Source organism: Cariama cristata, unplaced genomic scaffold, assembly GCF_000690535.1.
Source record: "Cariama cristata isolate BGI_N322 unplaced genomic scaffold, ASM69053v1 scaffold15374, whole genome shotgun sequence".
NCBI lineage: Eukaryota > Metazoa > Chordata > Aves > Cariamiformes > Cariamidae > Cariama > Cariama cristata.
This window is the reverse complement of record NW_009613617.1, coordinates 3108-26063: the sequence shown is the minus strand read 5'-3', so window position 1 is coordinate 26063 and position 22956 is coordinate 3108. Positions and strand designations below refer to the sequence as shown.

Below are 22956 nucleotides of genomic sequence, written 5' to 3'. Positions count from 1 at the left end.
GAGAAAACAGCCCTGTTTTAGCCAAACCAAGACAACCATTTATACTACAGTTTGTAGAATGCTGATTGCACTGCAATACCTGGGAAGGTGATGGACAAAATAATCCTAGAAGCTGTTTCCTAAAACACTATGGACAAGAAGGTGACTGTGAGTAGTCAGCATGGATTTACAGTGGGGAAATCAGGTCTGACCAAACTGATAGCCCTTTATGCTGAGGTGTGTGGCTCAGTGGAAGCAGAGGGAGCAGTGTTTATGTTGCATTTGACAAGACTTTTGACACTGTCTTCCATAACATCCTAGGCAAACTGATCAAGTACATATTGGGTAAATGGGCAGTGAGAGGGTTGGAGAAATGGCTGGACTACTTGACTGAAGCTGGACGTTGGTCACTACTGGTGTACCCCAGAGGTCAGTACTAGGACCAATACTGTTTAACATCTTCATTGATGACCTGGACAATGGTCCAGAGTTCACCATCAGGAAATTTGCAGATGATAAAAACCTGTGAGGAGTGGTTAACAGAGCAGATGGTTGTGCTGCCTTTCAGAGGGACCTCAACAGGCTGGAGAAAGCAGCTGAACAGAACCTTTTGAAGTTAAACACAGCAGGCAAATGTTCCTTGAAAGGAATAATCCTGGGCAGCAGAACAGGCTGAGGACTAACCACTTGGGAAGATGCTTGTCAGAAAAGGCAGTGTAGGTCCCAGTGGTCACCAAGTTGAACATGAGCCAGCAGTGTGCCCTTGCAGCAAAGGCAGCCAGCAACATCCTGGGCATGCATCAGAGAGAGTGTTTCCAGCAAGTCAAGGGTGATGATCCTTCCCATCTGCTCAGCCCTCATAAGACACATTTGGAGTGCTAGGTCCAGCTCTGGGCTCTCCGGACCAAGAAAGACATGGACATACTTGAATGAGTCAGTGAAGATCCATGAAGATGATGAAGGGACTGGACAATGTGTGATAGGAGAGGGTGAGAGAGCTGGGACTTTTCAGTCTCATGAAGAGATGGCTCAGGGGGAATCCATCCATGTGTAGGAATACCTTGCAGGGGGTAGTAAAGATAGTAGAGCCGAGCTTCTCATTGGTGCACTGTGGCAGGTCAAGAGGCTAAAGGGCGCAAACTGAAATACAGGAAAATCTATTTAGATGTAAGAAAACAATTTTTTATTGCAAGGGTAGTCATGCTGAACCAAATTGTCCAAAGTTGTACAGAGTCTTCATCTTTAGAGATGCTCAAAACTTGACTGTATGTGGTCACGAGCAACCTCCTCTGATTGACACTCCTTTGAGCAGGGGAGTTAAACTAGACAGTCTCCCAGGCTGGCTCAAAGACTCCACAAATCCAGTTCTGTGATTTGGAGAAGGAAAACTTCACCTCTGTGGAAGAGGAAAAAAGCCATTTTTGTAAAGGTTATTAAAATGAGTGTGTAGATTTCTGTGCTAATAGAAATCAGTGTGCTGTTCAGATTTGTTCAAAGTTCTGCAGTAGTCGCAGAATCACAATATAACTGCGTACTGTGTCAGACGCATAAAAAGGTATGGAATTATTTCATAGAATCATAGAATAGAGTCATAGAATGATTTAGGTTGGAATACCCCCTTAAGATTGTCAAGTCCAACTGTTAACTTGACACTACCAAGGCCACCACTAAGCCATGTCCCTGAGCGCCGCATCTACGTGCCTTTTAAATACCTCCAGGGATGGTGACTCAGTCACTTCCCTAGGCAGCCTGTTCCAACACTTGACAACCCTTTTGGTGAAGAAATTTTTCCTAATTTCTCTGAATTTTCTGTTTGTTGTTTAATGCAAACTCAAGTTAATTATATCTCTGGCAGAACCTTTTCATTAATTAGTATCAGAATGTCACACCTTCATGTTATGTAGGCAGCCATTCAAATTTAAAAGCAAAAATCCTACTAGTTAAGAAGTATCTATACTTAATTTTACAAACTTGACAGTTTGGAAATGCGTGTGTGTGTATATTTATATATTTTGTGTGCTTCAGTTTTAGGCAGGAAACTTGGAAACTGAAATCTATTTTGGAAGTGATAATAGTTTTCTCTTCCCTTGTCTCTTACGCTACCTCTATTCTCTCTGTGCGTGATCAATAATGGTTTCATCAACTTTCAAGGAATCCTTTTCAAAGCAGTTATGGTAGCATGGAAATGCATCAAGAAGGTTTTCGGTTTTTACCATGCAGTAAATGGTACTGCTTTGTTTTAAGAAGGACTTCACTCACTCTTGAGTTATCCTCTCAGGTCTAAGTTCTGACAGATCTAGGATTTAGATTGTGCATTCCAGGTATTTTTGTGGAAACATCATACCTGATCCAAACAGTTTTATGCCACTAATACGCTTTTTTAAAGAAAATTATTCTTACTAAATTACTGTGTGTTTATTAAAAAATAAAAACTGCTAATGATTGTTTTATGGTTAATATTTAATGATTGGTTTATGGTTCATATTTATTTTATGGTTAATATTTTATGGTTAATATATTAAGTTTCAACTGAGGTATTGTTTGTTTGAAACAATGCAGGATGATATCACATTTGAAATTGTTTGTTAAGGGCTACAAACAATTTTGTGAAAATGCATTTTCATAAATCTAAAGGGTGTGTAAGTATACTCATACTAATAATGGACACAGCAATACATACAACAGTAAGTGGAGAATCTTTCTCAATAAAAATTATGTATTAATGCTAGAATAAAGATACAAAATCAGAGAAATTAAGTAATTTTGACAAAATTCTGTGTTGTCACATTTTAAATGCTCTGAGGGAGAGTAACTGAGGAAATATTATTCATGAAGAAGCATTTTGCAAAGATCTCTTCTATTGCTATAACTGAGCCAGTATAAATATTAATGCAAGACAAGTGTCAACTGTAAAGCTCATTTTTGTTTTGTTGTGGTAGGTTAAAGCAGCAACAGGTGAAGAGGTATCAGCAGAGGATCTTGGAGGGGCAGATCTTCACTGCAGGTTTAAAGAAATATTTTCCCAGAGTTAATTTCTTCCATCTGTTAGACTTTAGTAGGGTGTATTTTTTTTAATTTTATTTTTAAAGTTATTTTATATGTAGATATTTTTAAAACTATATTTAGATTTTGCAAACTGAGGTTTTCTGTGTCCTTATCTGGTAACGATGAATCATTTTGTGGTTAGAGTAGCATAGTTACCTTTTGTTACTCTGGTTAGAATCTTGTTTCCTTCATTTACTACTTTAAAATACTACGTGTCTAATGTACTGCAACATCATGCATAATATGGAGGACTTTTCTATACTGTTTAATACTGTGTGTTAATAAAGTAATACACATTGAGAAAGATAATCTATTTTGCAGCTTGTATCTTTCTTACTGGCAGTTAGAGCTTACTACAAGCAAGAACAAAACAGCTTGTGTTTTTTGTCAGAGAATACTTATTATTAAAACAGAGAATTCTACACACTTTCCTGTTCTAAAATGAAAAGAACAGTAAATGAATTTAGGTATTACTGTATAGTAAATGCTTAATTTTTACTTCAATTTACTGACATGAATAAAGAATTGTTTTAAGGGCAGCTCGTGATGTTTTTCTAAACATACTCTCTTTATAATTTCAAATGAATTTTAATTTCCGTTTGAATGATGTTTGTAATCTTTTATATTGTCATTTAGATTTTTTTTACTTCCTAGAGTTGCTATTTTATGTCATGTCTGCTAACTTGAACATACTGTTTCAAAGAAAAGTTCAGGCATGGGTTTTTTGAAAACAATGTCATAACAAAGCATGGAGAGCTGTATTGTAGCATCTATATTTCAAAGATAAATATAAAACTTTTAAAGTCTTGTAAGTTTTTTAAACCTCAAATTGTCCTTGTCAGATTATTATTTTTTTTTTTAAGTCTTCATATTGTTATTGTTATCTATATACAGAAAATCTGGTGTAACAGATCATTATGCTTTGGATGACAGTCATGCACTTCATCTAGCAAGGAAAGCTGTGAGAAGTTTAAATCTCCAAAAGAAAGTAGACGTAAGTGTATAGAATCTGAAAACACTGCATTGTTTAAATCAGGAATGCTTTTCTTCGCCTGATTTATATAACACATTTTTTGTCTTTGGCTTTAGACACTTTGAAAGTGGACGTTACAGTTCTTGTCCTTCTCTAATGTTTCAGTTCTGCTTTTTTACTCCCAATAAAATCACTGAGATTTCATGCAAGAGTGAAACAACTAGAACAGTGCTTCAGAATCACAGAATTACACTTTTAAGATTAACCCAGTATTGCAAGTTGTTTAATTTAATTTTAAGCCCACATGATTATTCCCGTGGATTTGAAATCAGATACCTGCTGAAGCATCTTTTTGAATATACATTTTCTTTGGTTAATAACGAAAGGTATAAAACTGAGGGGATAGACCTAAGTCATGTCATTGTATTGTATTGATTTAAAAATTCCCTGTAGGAAACAGGATGGGTAGCATATGGGGGAGGAATTGCCTTAACTTGTTTTGGCAGGAGACACGAGAGGGTGAATTGAAGATTGAAGTTCAGCAGCTGAGAGAAGGCAAGGTGTTACATTCAGTTGTGTGGCAAAAATCTTCATTGGTTTTTCAGAATACTAACTGCCTGACAGGATGTAGGGGGAAAGTAAGCAAAGGGGAGGACATGCTTAATTTTTTTGTAACGTGGAAGAAGTGGAGCACTTATGAAGGTATATGCAGGAGTAGAAACAAAGGTAACAGTAAGTGAGAAAGCGTTACCAACCTTCAGTTTAAGAAACCTGATCTTTATGCAAAATGAGGACAGGCCAGTACAGGCATTTTGATATAGTTGTTGAAGAGAAGACTATGCTTGAGGCAGTTGGCAAATTAATTGTTGTTTGTTTTTTTTAAGTCATAATGTGGACTGGTAATTCCTTTGTTGTGTAAATTGTTTTGTTAAATTGCTACAGGTTACTATAGAACCTGCAGAAGAGCCTTTATTCCCTGCTGATGAAATATATGGAATAGTTGGCGACCAGCTAAAAAGAAACTTTGATGTCAAAGAGGTATGAATACAAATGCAAGATTCACATTCCCATACATGTATGCACTCAGTTTTCTTGCAGGAAATTACTCTTTATATTATCATAGTTTGTCTACAGAAATCTGTTTCGGGATATATAGTGAATATTTAAATTTCATAAAATCTTTTAACTTTTTTTTTATATTTTTGTCCAGCAGATCTGTTGCAATGGCAATGACATGTTGAAAATGTAATGCTTTTTGGTTATACTTCCAAGAAGGATGAGCAAGGATAAGAGGTTGATAACATTCTGAAAAAGCTGCCAGGAAATAGGGAACTTTGCAGTGGTAAAACATTCCATAGACTTGCTGAGTGATACGATAGCTTTCTTTTTCTGTTAATCCTGTGAAAATAAAGATCAGCTATTTAAAGATTTATGGTCTATAAGCACCCCAAACAATTCAGTGCTCTCCCAACCACATATGGAGACTACTATGCTCCACTGCAGGTCTAGTGTAATTATTTGCCTTGGTACCTTCATCCGAGACCACGTTCCTTCTCATATTTTGCATAGATCTCATATTCAGACCCTTTTTCACTATCAGTCAAGTATTTATTTTAGGAATAGTCTCAGTATCTATCTTTCTTAAAGTACTTTGTGAGAAATTGCTAGGATTTGCTTTGCATTAAGGGAGAAAAAGGTGAACACTTTTATTGAGTCTCACACTACACTCTCAGAAGTTACAATATCTTAGATTTATGTTCTTTTAAAGTTGAAATTGATATCTAATGGCAAATGCCTTGCTAGCAATAGATCTATATTTATATAAAACTGCTCCTTTGCATCTCAGAGAAACCCGAGATGTTCATTATTTTTGTATGTCACAAACTTCAGCAAAGCTGAAAAAAAACTTACCTCTGAGAAAGTGACTCATGGCTGTGTTATGTTTTTCTGTTTATAAATGTGAATCTATTGATTAATGTTTAATATAACCAGAGGTAGCAATTTTTCTTTGAGATTTAACTAATCAGGAAAACTTTGTTCCTGCGTAATTTAAACTGTTTGGTTAGAATATTCTTAATCTTGAAATTCCAATTTTTTTGTACATAAATCACACTTAAAAAAGTAAATGAGGTTTGCATGTCATCCAGATTATTTATATAGTGGGCTGCTTGATGTTCTCTAAATGGAAAGCATTTATTTTAAGTTATATCTTAGCATGGTCTTTCTTTCTGAACAAACTAAAGAAGGATTAGGAATTTAATTTTATTTTTCTATTTTTTCTTAAGGTCATTGCTAGAATTGTAGATGGAAGTAAATTTGATGAATTCAAAGCCTTGTATGGGGATACTTTAATTACAGGTATTTAGAAATAGAATTATTCTGTATATGTTCCCACTGATTTTGTAGTTGGAGTCATTCTGTTGGCTCACTCATTGATATTTTTAATAACGTTTTTCTTCAAAAGAATAGCAGTTTCTGTTGCCAAGAGAAAACATTACCTTTATATGCTATAGTAAAATAAATATATGTGAAAATTTACAAATTTGTCTTTCTCCTTCAGGATTTGCAAGAATATTTGGTTATCCAGTAGGAATTATTGGAAACAATGGCGTTCTCTTCTCAGAGTCAGCAAAAAAGGTAAATAAATAAGATTGTTAGCTGCTTTGCCATTGAGAATCAAAACTTCTGATGGACAACTTGCTCTTGAAATTAGGAACTTTTTTAAATAATGAAAGTGGTCTGGCTCCACATTTTTCATGTAAACATTAAGTAACTTAATAAACTGTAAAAATAATTTACCATATTTTAGAAACAATGTTCTCATTTTTCTGATACAAAGCAGATATCAGAATAGGAAAATCTAATCAGAAAAACAGCATTTGAGTTTGTGTGACTGTAACACAGTTGAAATAGCATATCCTGAAACTTAGAGCTATTACAAGAAAAGTCCATGCTGATTGCATAAAATACCCTATTAGTTATAATTCCTAACCTTTAAACTGTGAAGTACTACAATAAATCACATCATTGTTTTTGTAATAACTGGAAAATTTCAAACCTGGATTCCAGTACGGACTTCATTGGTTTACCAGAGATTTAATTTTCGTACTTTTCTGTGGCAGCTCCTAGCTTAGACTAATGAGTGAAAACGCATGCAGTCTCATAAAATGTGTGAACTAAAATACCTGTTTCATGAATCGAAGGGCATCTTTGATGGAGTATTGTGATTGCGTTACAGTTAACAGTGCTGTACATATTGGGCTTGGGGAATTGGTGCTAATAAAGAGTTTCTGGGTATGGCAGAGTGGTTACGTGCCTTGTTGTTTGGTTTAGTTAGTTATTTTTTAAAAAAACTATGGTCCGTTAATTTTTTTATAACAATTATACATGGTAGTTTTGTTCTAGCAGGCTCCTCAAGCTAATAGTGAGGAAATCAGTATTGAAAATCTGTAGGAAAAAGGAAACTTTGAGAGATTTGGAGAAAGGAAGTAATTTTACCTGATTTATTGCTGTAATAAAATAACATACAAAATGGAGTTCCATTTATTGAAGGAATACTTTCAACTTGGAGCACTGCAGTAAGTGACATTGTTTTCAGCCAGCACTTGTTTAAACACAGTTATTTCCAAGTTGAAAAGAACTCTTTCAGTATTTCTAATACTTTTGGTATTTTTCTGATAAGTTAGTGCTGCAACTTTTTTCCTACCAATGAAAAAAATGTAATGCATCTTCCTCTGATGAATTTTGCTGGCATGACACTACTGTAAAATGAGATGGTCAAGTTTCACTTAACTCCGCTTCTAGACTTTTGTCCATGATGTTGCTTCTGTAAGTATCATAATCTAACAATATTCCTATTTTTTTTTTGCATTTTTTGCATTTGTGACACATCTTTTTTCCATGATCACCACTATGCTTTTTGAGTGCTTCTGTGAAAAAGCTAGCAAAAGATCATGCTTTAAGATTTTTCTCTTTTTTTAGTTTCTTTTAAGAAATTTTGCTGATTTTTGTATTGTGAAGAGGTTAGAGGTTTTTTTTCAGTTTTTTTTTTTTTTTTTACCAGTGGTATGTAAATAACCTATAGAACTTCATTGATTGAGATTATTTGTAGTTGAAACAGAAGCTTGGAATCTACTATTTGTATCTTTGCCAGGAAAACGGTCTTTTCCTAGAAAGTGGGGAGAGGTCATCTGCGCTGAGAAAAAGGAAGGAGTGTTACAGCAATTGGCAGGGCCATGAGCAAATAGTGTATGTGGACCTTTCCCAATATCAGAGAATAATTTCTTTTGTACAGGAAATGGAGGTTACTGTCTTTCTGACTGACTGTCCTAATTTCCATGACACAGTCTTACAAAAGTTGATGTCAGATGCCACACTGTGAAGCTACCTATGGTTTAACTACATATTGACTGAGTCAAAACAGTTGAGCTTTTCAGTATCAGCAGTTATGCTTTTTATGGATATTATTTCTGCTTTACCCTTGGACTCACATATTTTTGGCACTTTCTTACTTCTGCTAGAGTGAATGCATGTTTTGCCGTTGACTTTGGGGTGAAGCAGTAGTAGTACAGCATTTCATGATGCAAATACTCCTGTGGACTTCAGTGGAAGGACACTTGTCTCAGACTTCAGAGTTCTGGTAGTGATAGCTTCACTGATCCAACTTTTAATGGCTTACTCTTTTATTTTTATTTTTTCTTTCCTCTTCACAGGGTACACATTTTATCCAGTTGTGTTGCCAGAGAAATATTCCCATTGTGTTTTTGCAGAATATTACAGGTGAATAAGCTCAATATTTTGAAGATTCACTATGTTGCAGGCTTTACGTTAACTGTCAAGGCTATGACTTTTAGACAGCATCTTGTGTACTTTGTTGTACCTACATCTCTAGCCTGTTCTGAAATCAGCCTGTCAGCAGCTGGTGAAGACCTTGCCTTGTATGTGCCCAGGTGGCCAAGAAGGCCAATGGCATCCTGGCTTGTATCAGAAATAGTGTGGCCAGCAGGTCCAGGGAAGTGATTGTCCCTCTGTACTGGGCACTGGTGAGGCTGCACTTCGAATGCTGTGTTCAGTTCTGGACACCTCACTACGAGAAAGATGTTGAGGTGCTGGAGCGTGTCCGGTGAAGGACCTGGAGCACAAGTCTGATGGGGAGCGGCCGAGGGACCTAGGGGTGTTTAGCCTGGACAAAAGGAACCTCAGGGGAGACCTTACTGCTCTCTACAACTACCTGAAAGGAGGTTGTAGCACAGTGGGGGTCGGTCTCTTCTCCCAAGTAATGAGCAATAGGACAAGAGGAAATGGCCTCAAGTTGTGCCACGGGAGGTTTAGATTGGATATTAGGAAGAGTTTCTTCACCGAATGGGTTGTCAGGCATTGGAACAGGCTGCCCAGGGAGGTGGTGGAGTCACCATCCCTGGTGATATTTAAGAAGTGTGTAGATATTGTGCTTAGGGACATGCTTTAGTGGTGGTCTTGGCCATGCTAGGTTTATGGTTGGACTCGATGATGTTAAAGGTCCTTTCTAACCTAAACGATTCTATGATTTGTTCTTCAGATTTTTCTGCATGTGCTATAAAACACACAGTATGACATATTGCATATTATAATAATATAAAAACAGTGAGCCTTTTTTTCATGTTGTAATTCTTCAGGTTTCATGGTTGGTAGAGAATACGAAGCTGGAGGGATAGCAAAAGATGGTGCCAAGATGGTAACTGCTGTAGCTTGTGCCAGCGTGCCTAAAATAACAGTGATTATCGGTGGTTCTTACGGAGCTGGAAACTATGGGATGTGTGGAAGAGCATACAGGTAAGAGTTATTTCAAATTATGATAGGAGTTAAGTTAAGAGAACAGAACCTTGAAGTAACATTCTGAAAAATATCTAAACTTGCGGAAGTTGTGCTATTTGGAAAACAAAAGAGTTCTCAGTGAATATGGTTGTAAGTAAATAGCAACCTGACAAACCTGTAGAGATTGATAGGCTCATGATTAACCTTGAGTTAGGTGATGGAGGAGATTTTCTAACATGTAAACATGCTGACATGCTTTTCTCACATTTTAGCTCTTGGACGAAAAACTGTACAATCCTAAACAGTCATTAGGCAGTAGGGACTGGTCCTCTATTCTACATTCATATGAAGAGTACAAGAGTACCAGTGTGTGTAGAAAATCCTTATTCACTTCAGTGAGTCTGATTTTATGAGTAATGTTTGCAGAACTCCTAAGGATTTACTTTTTTGACCCTTAGGACACAGCTCACATAAATGTTTTTTTTTCATTTTTCAAGGTCCCTGATACTATTGAAGTTGTTGGTGATATTTTTAAAGAGAAGAATTTCAGGGGGAAGTGTGAGATGAAGAGACTCAGGAAGAAGAGAAAAAAATGTTTGAGGTGTTTCAATATAGAAAACAGGCAGATTTTTCGCATTTTCGAACATAATACTGCAAGCATTGAAGTACATTAATTTGCATTCTTTAAAAACAATAGGATTGTCATGCATAAAAATGAATTCTTAGCTGAGTGAGAATTAGTTCTTTACTAGGAAATAAGGCAATGTCTTATTTTAATGTTTAATATGTATTTTTTCAGTCCAAGATTTCTGTATCTGTGGCCAAATGCTCGCATATCGGTAATGGGAGGGGAACAAGCTGCAACTGTTCTAGCTACAATAGCTAAGGACCGAAAAGCAAGGGAGGGAAAACAGGTACATCTATCTTCTTTCATTTGCAATAATGTCATTATCATTAACTCTTTCGCTACAGTTGCGCACTTTATGAGCTAGGAAAGGATGTTACAGAGTGAGACACCAATGAATTACCCTTCTACCAGTGCATTGACAAACATGAAGCATTTGTGAAATGTAATTGTTTGTCTTCTAAATATGAAGATCATTCATGACATTTCATGTCTTTGCTTATTAAAGAGGAGTATTTCTCATATCATCATCATCTTACACTGTCTGCACCAGGCTATTAGTTCTGCCAAAGATGAGCTGCCAGGGATCCTCCCCGATTTGGGAGTATGAGGAGAAGTATGTGAGAACAAAGGGTCTTTCCAATTATTTTGAAATTTTCAAATCATTCAGTGGCTGAGAAATACAAAACTTGTAATAGCAGAAGTCTCTGGAGGTTTGGAAAAGGTTTTGACTCATTTCAATATTTTAATTGAAAATTAGTGGTATTATGTTTAATAATATTTTCTGTGCACTCTTTTCTGCTGTGTTTTTTAAATTACATGGTTTATGTTTATACTGGTGCTTTGATTCCATAAGAAGTGATTTTATTGTGAAGTCTTAAAATGACTTGTACTTATCATGAGTAGTTATTCAGAATAATGAAGTGGTATGTACATGCTACCTCAACAGTTCTTTTTTCTACATTTTACTTGGACTTTCTGTGACTAAAATATATTCACCCTCATCTCTCTCTTAATTTCCCAAATCCCTAAAATTGACAGGGTGATACCCAGAAAGAAGTTTGGGAAAAAGAATTGTAGTTAATGTCACTAAAATGTGTTAGAAATGTGAAAATTTTCTGAATTACAGTGGCAACCACCCTGGATCATAGAGAAACCCAGTGTTAGAATAGCACAGACCTGTTTTATTAAAAAAATCTTGCCAAAGGCAACTCAGAGCAGGATTTGTTCACTACAGTAGCTTCATAATTTTTCAGATGCTAATCCCTAATTATTCTTACACTCAATTAAGTATATTTTTACTCTCTTTTTCCCACCCACCTGTTTTTAAAAGTGGTATTTTAATATCATTGTCAAATATGCTAGATTGATAATTGTGTGTAAAAAGGGGTAAAAACTTTGGGGAGATCATTTAGGCAGTTTCTTCAAGTTTGATTCTGTATATAGAGCTCTGCTGTCATTGTGGAAGAAAATATTAAAGAATATCTTACCTGTCTTTGTTTATTTGCCTGGTTTTTTTAGTTATCTGAGGCAGATGAAGCAGCTTTGAAGGAGCCGATCATTAGGAGGTTTGAGGAGGAAGGAAACCCTTATTATTCCAGTGCAAGGTAACATACAAATTACTTTTCCAAAACTTAATTGTAATCACAGGAGATAACAATGGCATCTAAATCTTGGTGTTGAAGAACAGCAGAACAGAGCAATCTGGAACAAAGATTGTGTTTGATGTGGAGGAGCACAACACAACAAGTTTCAAATCGATGTTGTGTCTGTCTTGTCTCTGAGACTTCGTAGTATGTACTGTTTCAGAAGGGATACACTTGCAGGAATTACTCTACTGATTCTCTAAGTAATGATATGGTAGCATGGAGTTTATGTATTTTATTCTGGATATGTTTTGTATCGTTCTTCCCAGGGTAGTATCTGATCACCTTTCTAAAGCCCATTCAGCAGTGTAATGAGTGGCTGCATGTGTGTTAGGAAGAATTTATTTTAGTGGGATTCTGCAAGTAGAAGAAGCCAGTGGTAAAGGAGAAGTTTCAGGAAGACCTGAAGCCATTTGCAGATCTCAGGTCATGATCTTGGTAGGTGACTGTACTGGGTGACAGCAATTTGGATGGAGTATTAGCTGATGGGTGCAACATACTCGTGTTTGTTGAGAAGCCCTTTGCAGCATTTTGTGCTCAGGTTAATGGAATGTTAGTAAATGCCCAGGAACTAGTTAGGCTAATGAAGCAAGGTGGCATCCTGGAATGTTACTTCTGGAAACTAGCTTGGAAGGTTTCTTGGCGTCTGATTGTTTCTCTACATTATTTTCATCCTGTCTGTAATAATCTTCCTGCACATTTTTCTGCTTGTGGTATCCAAAAGATAATTCTCCACAGGCTCTCAGCTGCTAATGATGGTAGAGGATAGCATGTAATAGTGGGACTTTGCTATGCCTTTATGGCTTCCAATTTTGCAGAAAGAGTATTAGCCTCATACAGCTGTGGAGTCTGCCATAGGTACGTTTTTGTGTAGCTGAAGTACAATTACTGATGATTTTCTTACCTGCAAGCTGGGAAGTCTGGAAACAAACTGCATACAGAGTGCTTGGGATATGATAAATTTTGATGTGGGCATCATGGGCAGAAATGATGTGAACAGGGTGCAAGGTACTTTGTCAGTGTCATAGAGATGCCAATAAGAGAAGGAGTTTGGGGGCTTTTTTGACTAACTTGATATCTGCTTAATCTCATGTATGACAAATTTGATACAGCAGCAACAGCAGCAGCAGCATAGCATCAGTGAGCTTCTTTATGAATTACTGATTGTGATCTGAAGGAAGATAAAATATTAATCGTAACTTTTACTCTGTTTTCTGTTGGGATAGTGGAATGAACTTAGCTAAAATAATCGTACCTGGGGGATCCATATTCATTTTAATGTTTAATCAAGTGAATGCCTTCATCAAATGGAAGCTCATGCCATTTTGCTCTGCCTGGTGCTATGGTGGGATAAGTATTCTCAGTAGGATATGTACCACAGGGTTTGTGGTGTCACCTAGGCAGATTTCACTGGTGCAGTTATATAGCATGTGGGTCATGGATTTAGGGAGGGTTTTAGTCTCATCAGTGTTTTGTCACTGCTTCTGGCAGAGGCCTATGTGATAGTGTTGCAGAGAGTCATAGATATTCTGAACTTCTTGAGGTTTTATGGGTGTGTATAACCCCCACAGCTACTAAGTTGCAGTTTTTTGGGGTTTTTACTTACAATCAGTGAGGATACTTTTGTGAAATCCTGAATTGTTATTGACATAGGCTTTCTGGTGGCATGCTGGTTTTGATTTTTTTTTTTGATCTTTTTAATCGATGTAAATTTTGTAGGGTTTTCCCCAAATTGAGCGATGATGTCAAGTGTTAAAAAATTTTGTGCTATCTCTTTTAATACCCCTTAAAGATCAAGCCTGGTACCTGTGTCGTAAAACTTTGTGCCCTGAGGCAGAAAGGAAAAATGAAAACACATCATCTTTTATAATTGGATTTTAACGAGAGGAATTTTCCACCAATATAATAGCATTTAAAAAATGAGTCAAACTGTCTGTATTTAAAATCAATCCCTACCATGGAGGAAAAGATGAATGGTTTGATTTTTTTTTTTTTACATTTGCCTTTTTTTATATGTTCACTGGAAACACAGTCATAGTCTCTTTGTACGCATGATTAAAAATAGTTGGATTTATTTAACATTCAGTATATTCAGTATATTAGCAATAGAAAAACTTGTCCTCTCCCAGAAACCAGCAGACTGTTGTCAGTAGTTTTCAGTATAAGATTAAGGTTAGAATTTTAAAAAGTCAGATTCTAAATTTTTATTAATATCCAGTGATTTTTAGACATGAAACTTGAGTATTTAACACCAACCTTGTGCTCTCTTTACCAGTGAGCAACTTTTACCAGTTTGTGTTTCCAGAATATCTGGCCATTTTGTGAAGTTTGGTTGCAAATCCAGAAGGCACCTCAGTAAATAGCCCAGGTTTGCTTAGCCTAGGGGTTAGGATATGCTCTTAATGCTAAGTGTCTTGTCCTTCATTCAAAAAAGCAGGGTAGTTGGATACTTATTGTGCCTGTAGCTTGCAAGGGAAACAATGCATGCAGATGTGAGCTGGCTGAGAACTAGTGTGGGTCTGGGTTGCATGTGGTTGCGTTCCTGTGATGCTGCACTCAAACTAATAAGCCCAGCTGAGACATGAACTTAAATGTCAGAGCTGAAATCCCACTGAGGTTCATCCGGCTAAGAGCAATGAGTGAAATGTCCCTTTTCACTGAGGAGTGCTTGTGAGAACAGCGTGTGACTGGCTTAGGTCAAGACAATCCAGGCTGGTTTCTCTCTCTCTTCAATCCATGTAGGTACAGTCTGCATTGTCTAGGAGCTCTTAATTGCTCTCTGCTGTCTTGTAGAGATAATTGGGTATATTGGCAGATAGTCTTATGTTTTCTGCCCTGATTCCATGCTTTCCTGCCGATTTTACCATGTGTGTGCCTTGTTCCTTCGTTTGTTGCTAATTCTTAAGCAACATCTTGAACCAGTAGCTCTAAACTCTTCATTAATGTGGAGTAGGCTGCCCAAGCAGAAACAATGAGTTGAAGTAGGATTACAGTCTTTGCAGCAAGTAATGCACTTGAGGGAGGGATTTAGCGACCTCGCACCTTGGAGCCAACCCATTTGTTAGCCAACGTCAGCAGCTGCTTATTGGCAAACATTCTCCATATGTCAGGGAGAAGAAGTAACCTGTTCCCTCTGCTGTAGAGGATGCTTCCTGTCTGGTCCCAAGCATGGTAAAAAACCTACTTGACTATCAACCACATGTCAGGGTGCTGTATTGAGACTGAATCTGGACAGCCTTGGTTTTGTCAGATGCTGGCTAGATCTCTCCACCAAAAAGACCAAAAAGAAAACTCCAGCAAACAGCTTTGCATTACTGAGGGGAAAGAATGACAGATGGGCAGAAAGACTGCTGTCTGTATTGCTGTACAGCCAGTTTGGAGGCTCCCTGGTGCTGTCCTGTTGCTAAGATATGGGGACCAGTCTGCCTCAACTCTAATGTCCATAGAGATTGGTGTGACCCTTCCAGTTGACTTCATTAGGCTTTGAGTCTAGCTTTTAGCAGTAATAGTGAGAGGGAAGGAAAATGCTCTAGTGAACTTAAATACAGGCAGATTGCCCTGTCTACTTTGCTTATGTAATGTTGCTTATAAATTATAACTTGTCATATGTACAGGATGTCAACACCGTTCCCTGCAGTTGTATTTTCTAATCAAACTTTAATCAATTATTTGATTAGACCCTTTCACAGTGAGCAATCGTAATTAACAGGAGTCATTAGGCAGCACCCTTTTTAATGAGTTATATTAATCTGCTTACAGGTTTCTAAAAGGATTTCAGCAGTTTGCATTTTAACAAATTATGTGAGCATTTTACTTTTGGGGGCTTAATTTCTTTTACTCACAGTGTCTCGGTTACAAATATTTTATGAGTGTGGTTGTGACTCATGTTCTAGCAATGGCATTTTAGTAGATAGTTTATATTATTAATGTTACATCCCAGTAGAAAATGTAGTTTTCTTTAAGCAAAGAGAAGCAGAAGCCAGAGGTGACCATATGAAAGCAGCTTGATTTCCATGCAACATAAAATCTTTGTGATTGTCAATATAAGTTAATTGTGTTGTTAAAAAAAAAAAACAAATCTGCCATTAAAATGTGCTTCATGTTTAGGAGTGTTTATTGCAGTGGTAGTCACTATGAGTTGAAGCTTGGAAGGTGCCGCATTAAGTTGGTATTCTTTTTGATTCAGTTCATCTCTGGCCTACCCAGGCCCTTCACAGATTTATTAAACACTTTTAAGAAGTATGAGTTCCTTCATTCAGTTTCAATGTGTTTCATAAATAAAAAGGTTAATTGCAAGTGTTCATTACAAAAAGTGGATATGCAGAGCAAACAAACCTGTAACAGTCAAAAAACCCAAATTTGCTTAAAAATAGAAATTACTATATTACTGTATTTGAAATGGTTCTTGCAGCTGGTTTTTTTATGGTCCTAAGAAAATAAAGGGATTGTGTTTGATTCAACCTTATGAAACTACTTTGCTTTTCACTATTAACACGGATCTTCTCCATCCCTTTGCCAATTAGTCTGACCCTATTCGTCAAAACTAAATCAAGATCTAAAATACAAGAAGAAGGGGAAAAAAAGGCATATGCATTAAACTTTGGTAATGCATACTTCATGATATTGAAGGTATAGGAAACAACTCTATCTTGGCCATTCTGTAATGCTAGATTATATGAACAGGTATAAACACTATCCTGGGGAAAAACGAAGAGAATTCAAACAACTCATAAGGAAGTCTTAATAAAACTGAGACTTACAACTTTGGTTATTTTGAACAAAAAAGGTTCTAATTGTTTTTACTGTATGGTAAGAAGCACTTTGAGCCTCTTTTCAATGGGTATTGTTAAAACAAGCCAAAATAATTTAATGAGTTACTACTTACAATTTAAAGCTACAGTTAGGGAGTTATTCACAGGAACCAGACTGGAAGAGCTTTATCCAGAATATGATACAGACAATTCTTCAGCAACAGGGTTTGCTGTTAGTACCACTTACATGCAGCTACAAGCGTGGCTGTTAGAATATTCCAAGGCACGGCTTACTAGCCTGCTAGAAAGAAGAAACTGAGAATCCTAAAATAAGAGATTAGATAGAGCTACAATTTCCTTTTATTTGTAATTAGGGTTTATAGCATTTATTTTTCCCTTCAAAGAAGTTGTTTTTTTCCCAGACTTCTTTCTATGCTGGTTGGGACCTGTCAGCCAGGTCAGTGAGTGCCACAGCTACTGTGGTGTAAAGTTTCTTTAATCAAGCTTTTGTTTTCAGTCCCCAAAAAGAAACAGTATAATTTTGCCCAATTAACAGCAAAGACTTCCCTTCTCCAAACCCCTCTCTGCTTTTGTACTTCAGCTTTGCTCTTGTGCCCCATTTAGGTTGACAGTCTCCTCTACTTGGGAACGTGCACCAGGATAAGATATATTTATAGCAGAGTGTTCTTTCTGAGTTTGGTATCTTTTTTCTTCTCTGCTAGTTGGAGAACAGGCTCCTAAGCTGAGTCTGAACCTTGTGCCCCGTATTGTTACAGGTATGCTTTATTGCAACTCCACTTTGTGCATCCTAGGATAGATACATGTATTTGTTGTAAAATAAAAACCATACACTGTCAGTCTCTCAATATTTTAATCTGATTTGATGAACATTACTTTCACAGCAAATGACAAAATAAAGGAAAAATGGAAAACAGTGTCTGCTGCTGCCTTGAGCGTATCAGCATGTATTTATGTAGGGTTTGCAGTCCTCTTCTGGGGGTGAAGTTGACACATTTAGTATTGAGAGAAGTTTCCCGTCTAATAGATTTTTTTTCAATTAATCTTCAAACAGTAGGAAATTTGCAGCTGGTAATTTGCAGCTGGAAACTTCAGTTGGAAAGGAATGGCTATGCTTTTTCCTGGTAGAGTCAGTCTTAGCTCCCTTGTCATGACCCTGTCTTGTTTTTTTTAAATTTTCCACAAAGAATTAAACATTAGCCAACACTGAAGTAAGTTCAAAAAAGAGAGCAAAGTAAGTTAGGGAAAGATGGGATGGAGGAAGAGCATCACTGTCTTAACCAAGACACTGTGCATATGTTTTGCAGACCCTGGTTAAAATGCATGCTTATTTAAGTGAGACTGGGCTGCAATGAGCGGTGTGGTATTTTGCTTAAATGTCTTGCTGGGGAGGTAGTAGTTATACCATATTTACAGTTTTGTGGCGTGCTGGGGGTTTTGATGTGCATTTTATTTTTGGGTGGGATGGAGCTGTTATTGAGAACTGATGCCACAAGTACTTTAATTTTTGGGTAATATCAAAGAGACTATTTAGAAGTGTTTGTGATTTTGAAGACTTGGGAATTTGGTAATCGCTCATTCATAATTTATTTACCTTCAGGGCTGGGTTAAGGAAGATACTATGTTACAGTTGTTTAGAAATGGGCTTCAGAAAAATTAAATACAACAAAAATCCAACCCTGACCATTCTGTGATTCTGTAAAATACTGGAAATACTTGAAATTTACTCTAGCTTTTTTAATGATGAAGGAATAAACACTTGTATCATCCTCATCTGGCAGCTGAACTAACCTGCATAACATAAATAACGATGTGAGATAGTTCTTAATTTACTAGCATTTTTAATAGAAGAAGATAGGTCATTGACAAAAGGTCGTTTCCATGTGAATATCAAAAACCAAAGAGGATCTCTTTTCTCTAAGGTGATGACTTCATGCTAAAAATAAGTATGAAGAATCTCATTTAAAATACGTAGACCTCACATACATAGACCTTATCTTCATTTATCCAAAATTTATACTTTGTTCTAGAAGACAAATTCCACAGAGTAATACACACCAGTCTATTGCACTGGTGGTTAAGGTGAGTTAACTCCATGGCTTCAAGTGCAATCTAGCTCTTTAGTCCACTGTCTTTAGTGTAACTATTTCCAGTTTCATGCGCTTGAAAATCTAATCACTGTAAAGTTAATTTCCTGTAATTATTGTTGTTTAATTTTTTTTTTCTAGATTATGGGATGATGGAATTATTGATCCAGCTGACACAAGACTGGTTTTGGGCCTCAGTCTCAGCGCAGCATTAAATGCACCTACAAAGAAGACAGAATTCGGGGTTTTCAGGATGTAAACTTAAACATACGCTCATCAGAATTACCTCTGTATATTTTATTGGGGGCTGCAGGGCAAAATAACTACAATGTTGAGGTGATTGAAAAATAAAGATTTGTACAATGCTATTTTTAATAGAAATGTCATCATTATTTATTTTCACTGAGTAATCATCACACAGTACTTCAGTGTTTTGATAGTGATTTGAGGTCAGTCACTTGTAGTGCTTTTATAACACTGCATTGCATGAATAAACTGCAACTTCTAGCATTATGTTTGACAAGAAACCATTGATATTATCTCTTATATAAATAAATCTGCAAAATAAGCTACATATTTGGTGCTTATCAGCTCCTTTATTTCTTTTTATTCTTCTTTCTGTGTTTCCTAGAAATGCAAAATATTTTTGCAACCCATCAAAAAAAAAGTTCACATTTACTAGTAAATAATTTTTGCCAAAGAGAAGTGCTGTAAGGGCAGCCAGGGAGTTCAACACAGCGTGAAATTACAGATTTCACGCAGTTCTTGGCATTTTGGCCTTTCTGTGGCTTTCATCCAAAAAAACATTGCCCTTCTGTATGATTCCCTGAAGTCAAAACAAGAGAACCTGATGGATGCATAGTGTTTTCTGGAAGAGCTAGGGAGTGTATCCTGGTATCTGTGGAAGCTGCAGGTTGCTGAGAGCACTTCTGAGGGTGGGGGTTGACTGCAAAGGTGTTTCAACATCTTGCTGTGTGATCCTTCTGGCAGTTTTGGTTTCACAAAGACAGAGTGTTGTCCCTACATGGATCAATGCTTCCCCCAGAGCACATGCCTGAATCCCATTGACTTTAAGGCTATTGAGGTGGTGGAGTGCTTTGATTACTCTCATTTATTTATCATAATTTGTTGCAGTCTAATGTTTTTCACTAATTCAGTGTCATTTCATTTGTTCTCTTCAGAAGTATTGCACCTTGTAGAAACTAAATCCTTGGCATGTAGTGTGCCTAGAATAAGGAGGAAAATACTGTGCTTATTGGGACTAGGAAGGTGATTTTATCTAGGTTTTCCCTACGGGTGCCCAGATAACCATTGGCAGAAATATTCTTGACTGAGAATCAAATCCAATAAGAGTTAATGTATATGGATGAAGGTCTTAACCTGTGTTGGCCTGTGGTGAGAAGAAAGATTGCTAATAGGAGTAATCATCCCGGATAAGATGCTAGCTGTAGTTCTTCCTAGACTTGTGTGGCAGAGGAGTTCCCCTTGGAACCAGGAAGGGGAAGGAAGGTCTGCTAGCTACTAGCCCTCTCAGTTCTGTCTCGGGCAGATGCAAAAGTGAAAATGAAGTAATTCTTTGGAATGGGGGTTTTCAATGTAGAATACAGACAGCTCAGGATATGTTGAACTGTGGGCTCTCTGGTATGCCTCTACATTGCACTAAAAGACCGGTTTTCTCTCTCTTTTTTCCTCTCTCCAAAACCTGGTGTGTTCTGCACCACTGGAAAGATTACTTCTGTAGGTCTGCACACATGTAATCTCACTGTCGTGCTCACATGCATGTTCTTAGTAATAGTTTAGAATACTGCAGTAAATGGCAACTAGGCACAGAGCTGTGCTTTTCTGCCACTGATTCTTGTTCTTGTCTCACTACACAAATTTGTAAATATGTTGGGCATATTATATATGATATATATATATCAGGCATGACTCTGAGATTTCTTTATCCTAAAATTACAGTGACATTATTTATGGGTGCTGGAATTCTGAATTGCATTTAAAAATACCCTACTTTTAAATACATATATATAAAACACAGCCAGGGAGAAAAAATGATTGCTGTTAATGGCTTCACTAAAAAGAAACACTCTATTTTCTCTTACTACGGTTGAGTAATCAGTTAAGGCACCTGTTGCCTTTCTGCTCTAAATTAAGGGGGCTATTTTACCCAGTGTGTCACTCCCAAAGGCATAAGGAGTACTGTGTTTTTGTGCTAAGAAAATCGATCGCTTCAGAATACTATTTTTGCTTTGAATGTCTTCTTTCAATGAGACTGGTAATGAAATCATTCTGAGTTGAGGACAGTAACAGATAATCCTGGGATACAGATAATGGAAGTAGATATGTTTGGGAGGATTCCTGCTTCTGAGAATGGTAACTCGCTATCACTTGTAACATCTGAAAGCACAGTTGTTTACAGTTATCAAAATTTCTTCCTCTAAATATGTGTGCAAGCCAATTCAAAACATATTTCTGAATAAGAATGTTCTGCACCAATACTGCTTACCTTTGGAAACTTGTTAGACAAATGAAATTTGGGCGTAGCATCCTATGAGCATGTTCTGGTTAGGGGAGGTTACAGAGCGGGACCTTCACTGCAGACGAATGATTCAAGGAGTCACGAGCGATCATCGCTCCACCACTGCATAGCAGACTATTTTGGAAGAGCTTCTGCAGGTTAACGTGCTGTGCTTCGCATGTAGGCACTGACTCTGCGCGGTGCACGTTGCATGTGATGGCACTCTGATGGCAGAGGTGGCCTCTTGCTGCCCAGAGGTTTGCTGAAAAACTTTGTTGTCTGTGGACCTCATGCTCATGCCACATTCGGTGTGGCACCTTTTATTTAGGCTTATTTGACATTCGTTTCATTAAACATCCAAAAGAGATCCTACTGGTAGAGCAATGGTAATGGGAAGTGAGAATGACTATGTAATGGAGTCCATGTTAAACCAAACTAAATAAAAGGTAGCTGCCAATGCAGGGGCATAAGGATCCTGACTGCAGAGGCAACAGAAGAGCTGTGAGTGACTATTTTGAGACTTGTCCTACCGTTCTCTCTTATGTGTCACCTATTCACTGTAGTATTGCAGCAGCTCACAACAATTAATCTCTTTTACTTACTGGGAAGGATGGTATTTAGGATGACACTTTTTTCAGATGCATTTTCAGATGCAAGTTGGGGAACAAGGGAAATGGCTTTGCGGTATCAAGCACGCGTGCTGTGGTGGACTGGGACCTCCAACTTGATGCTCTGGGCTTCCAGGGGACTTTTCTGCTCCCATCTGGTCTTGCCTTGGGGATTGCTTTTCTCAGCTGTATGCCTCCCGCCTGCCTCAGAGCAGTGGGAAGGCTGAGAGGTTACCCAGTTCCAGCTCTCTTTGGTAGCTGGACATGGCCTGTTTAAGAGAGGTCAACATTTGAGTACAAGGACTTTAAAAGGGCCAGTACTGTGACCCTGAGGGTGTTTTCAAACACCTCTGTAGAAGGAAGTGGGAAGCTGTGAATGGGGTGGGCTAAACTGCTTGTCATGTCCCTAGGGATTGTTGCAGTAACCAAGGGTGCTTCTCAAATTACCTGGGCTGAGATGGTGAATTCAGGATGGACCATAAAAATCTACTCATTGCCATTTTCCTTTTTATTCTCACGACAACTAGGAAGGTGCTGGGAATCACTGGGAGCTATAGTGTGGTGACCAACCAAAACTGGTGGCAGTTTGTGTAACAAACGTCAAGGGCAGAACCTCTGATATACCATCATTGTGAGGCTTGCATGCCTGCTTCCAAGGCTGAAATGAGATGTGGCTAGTGCACAGCATCTGTGATAGCTCTGCCTGCAGAAATAGAGAGGCTATAAATGTAATTTCTGAGAAGCCACGGGGTGCCTGTTCCCACCCCTCTTCCACCCATTTTGGGGTTACTTTAATGGGGAGTTTTTAGCCTCAGTGTTTGTGTTGGCATTTGTGTATGGGCTGTTCTTGTGAGAACCCGTCTTTTATTTATATGGCATTTTCCCAACCTGTTACTCATCAAGATGAATTGGT

General features: G+C 37.5%; 1 protein-coding gene across 1 annotated transcript; it reads left to right on the top strand.

Moving 5' to 3' along the window:
- Positions 1-129: 129 nt before the first annotated feature.
- MCCC2 (methylcrotonoyl-CoA carboxylase 2 (beta)) lies at positions 130-19491 on the top strand. The gene is made up of 11 exons (XM_009699100.1): positions 130-216; positions 2919-2983; positions 3919-4018; positions 4940-5035; positions 6283-6355; positions 6558-6634; positions 8710-8776; positions 9652-9808; positions 10590-10704; positions 11937-12022; positions 19059-19491. The coding sequence occupies exons 1-11, from the start codon at positions 130-132 to the stop codon at positions 19174-19176; spliced, it is 1041 nt and encodes a 346-aa protein (XP_009697402.1). The 3' UTR covers positions 19177-19491.
- Positions 19492-22956: the final 3465 nt, after the last annotated feature.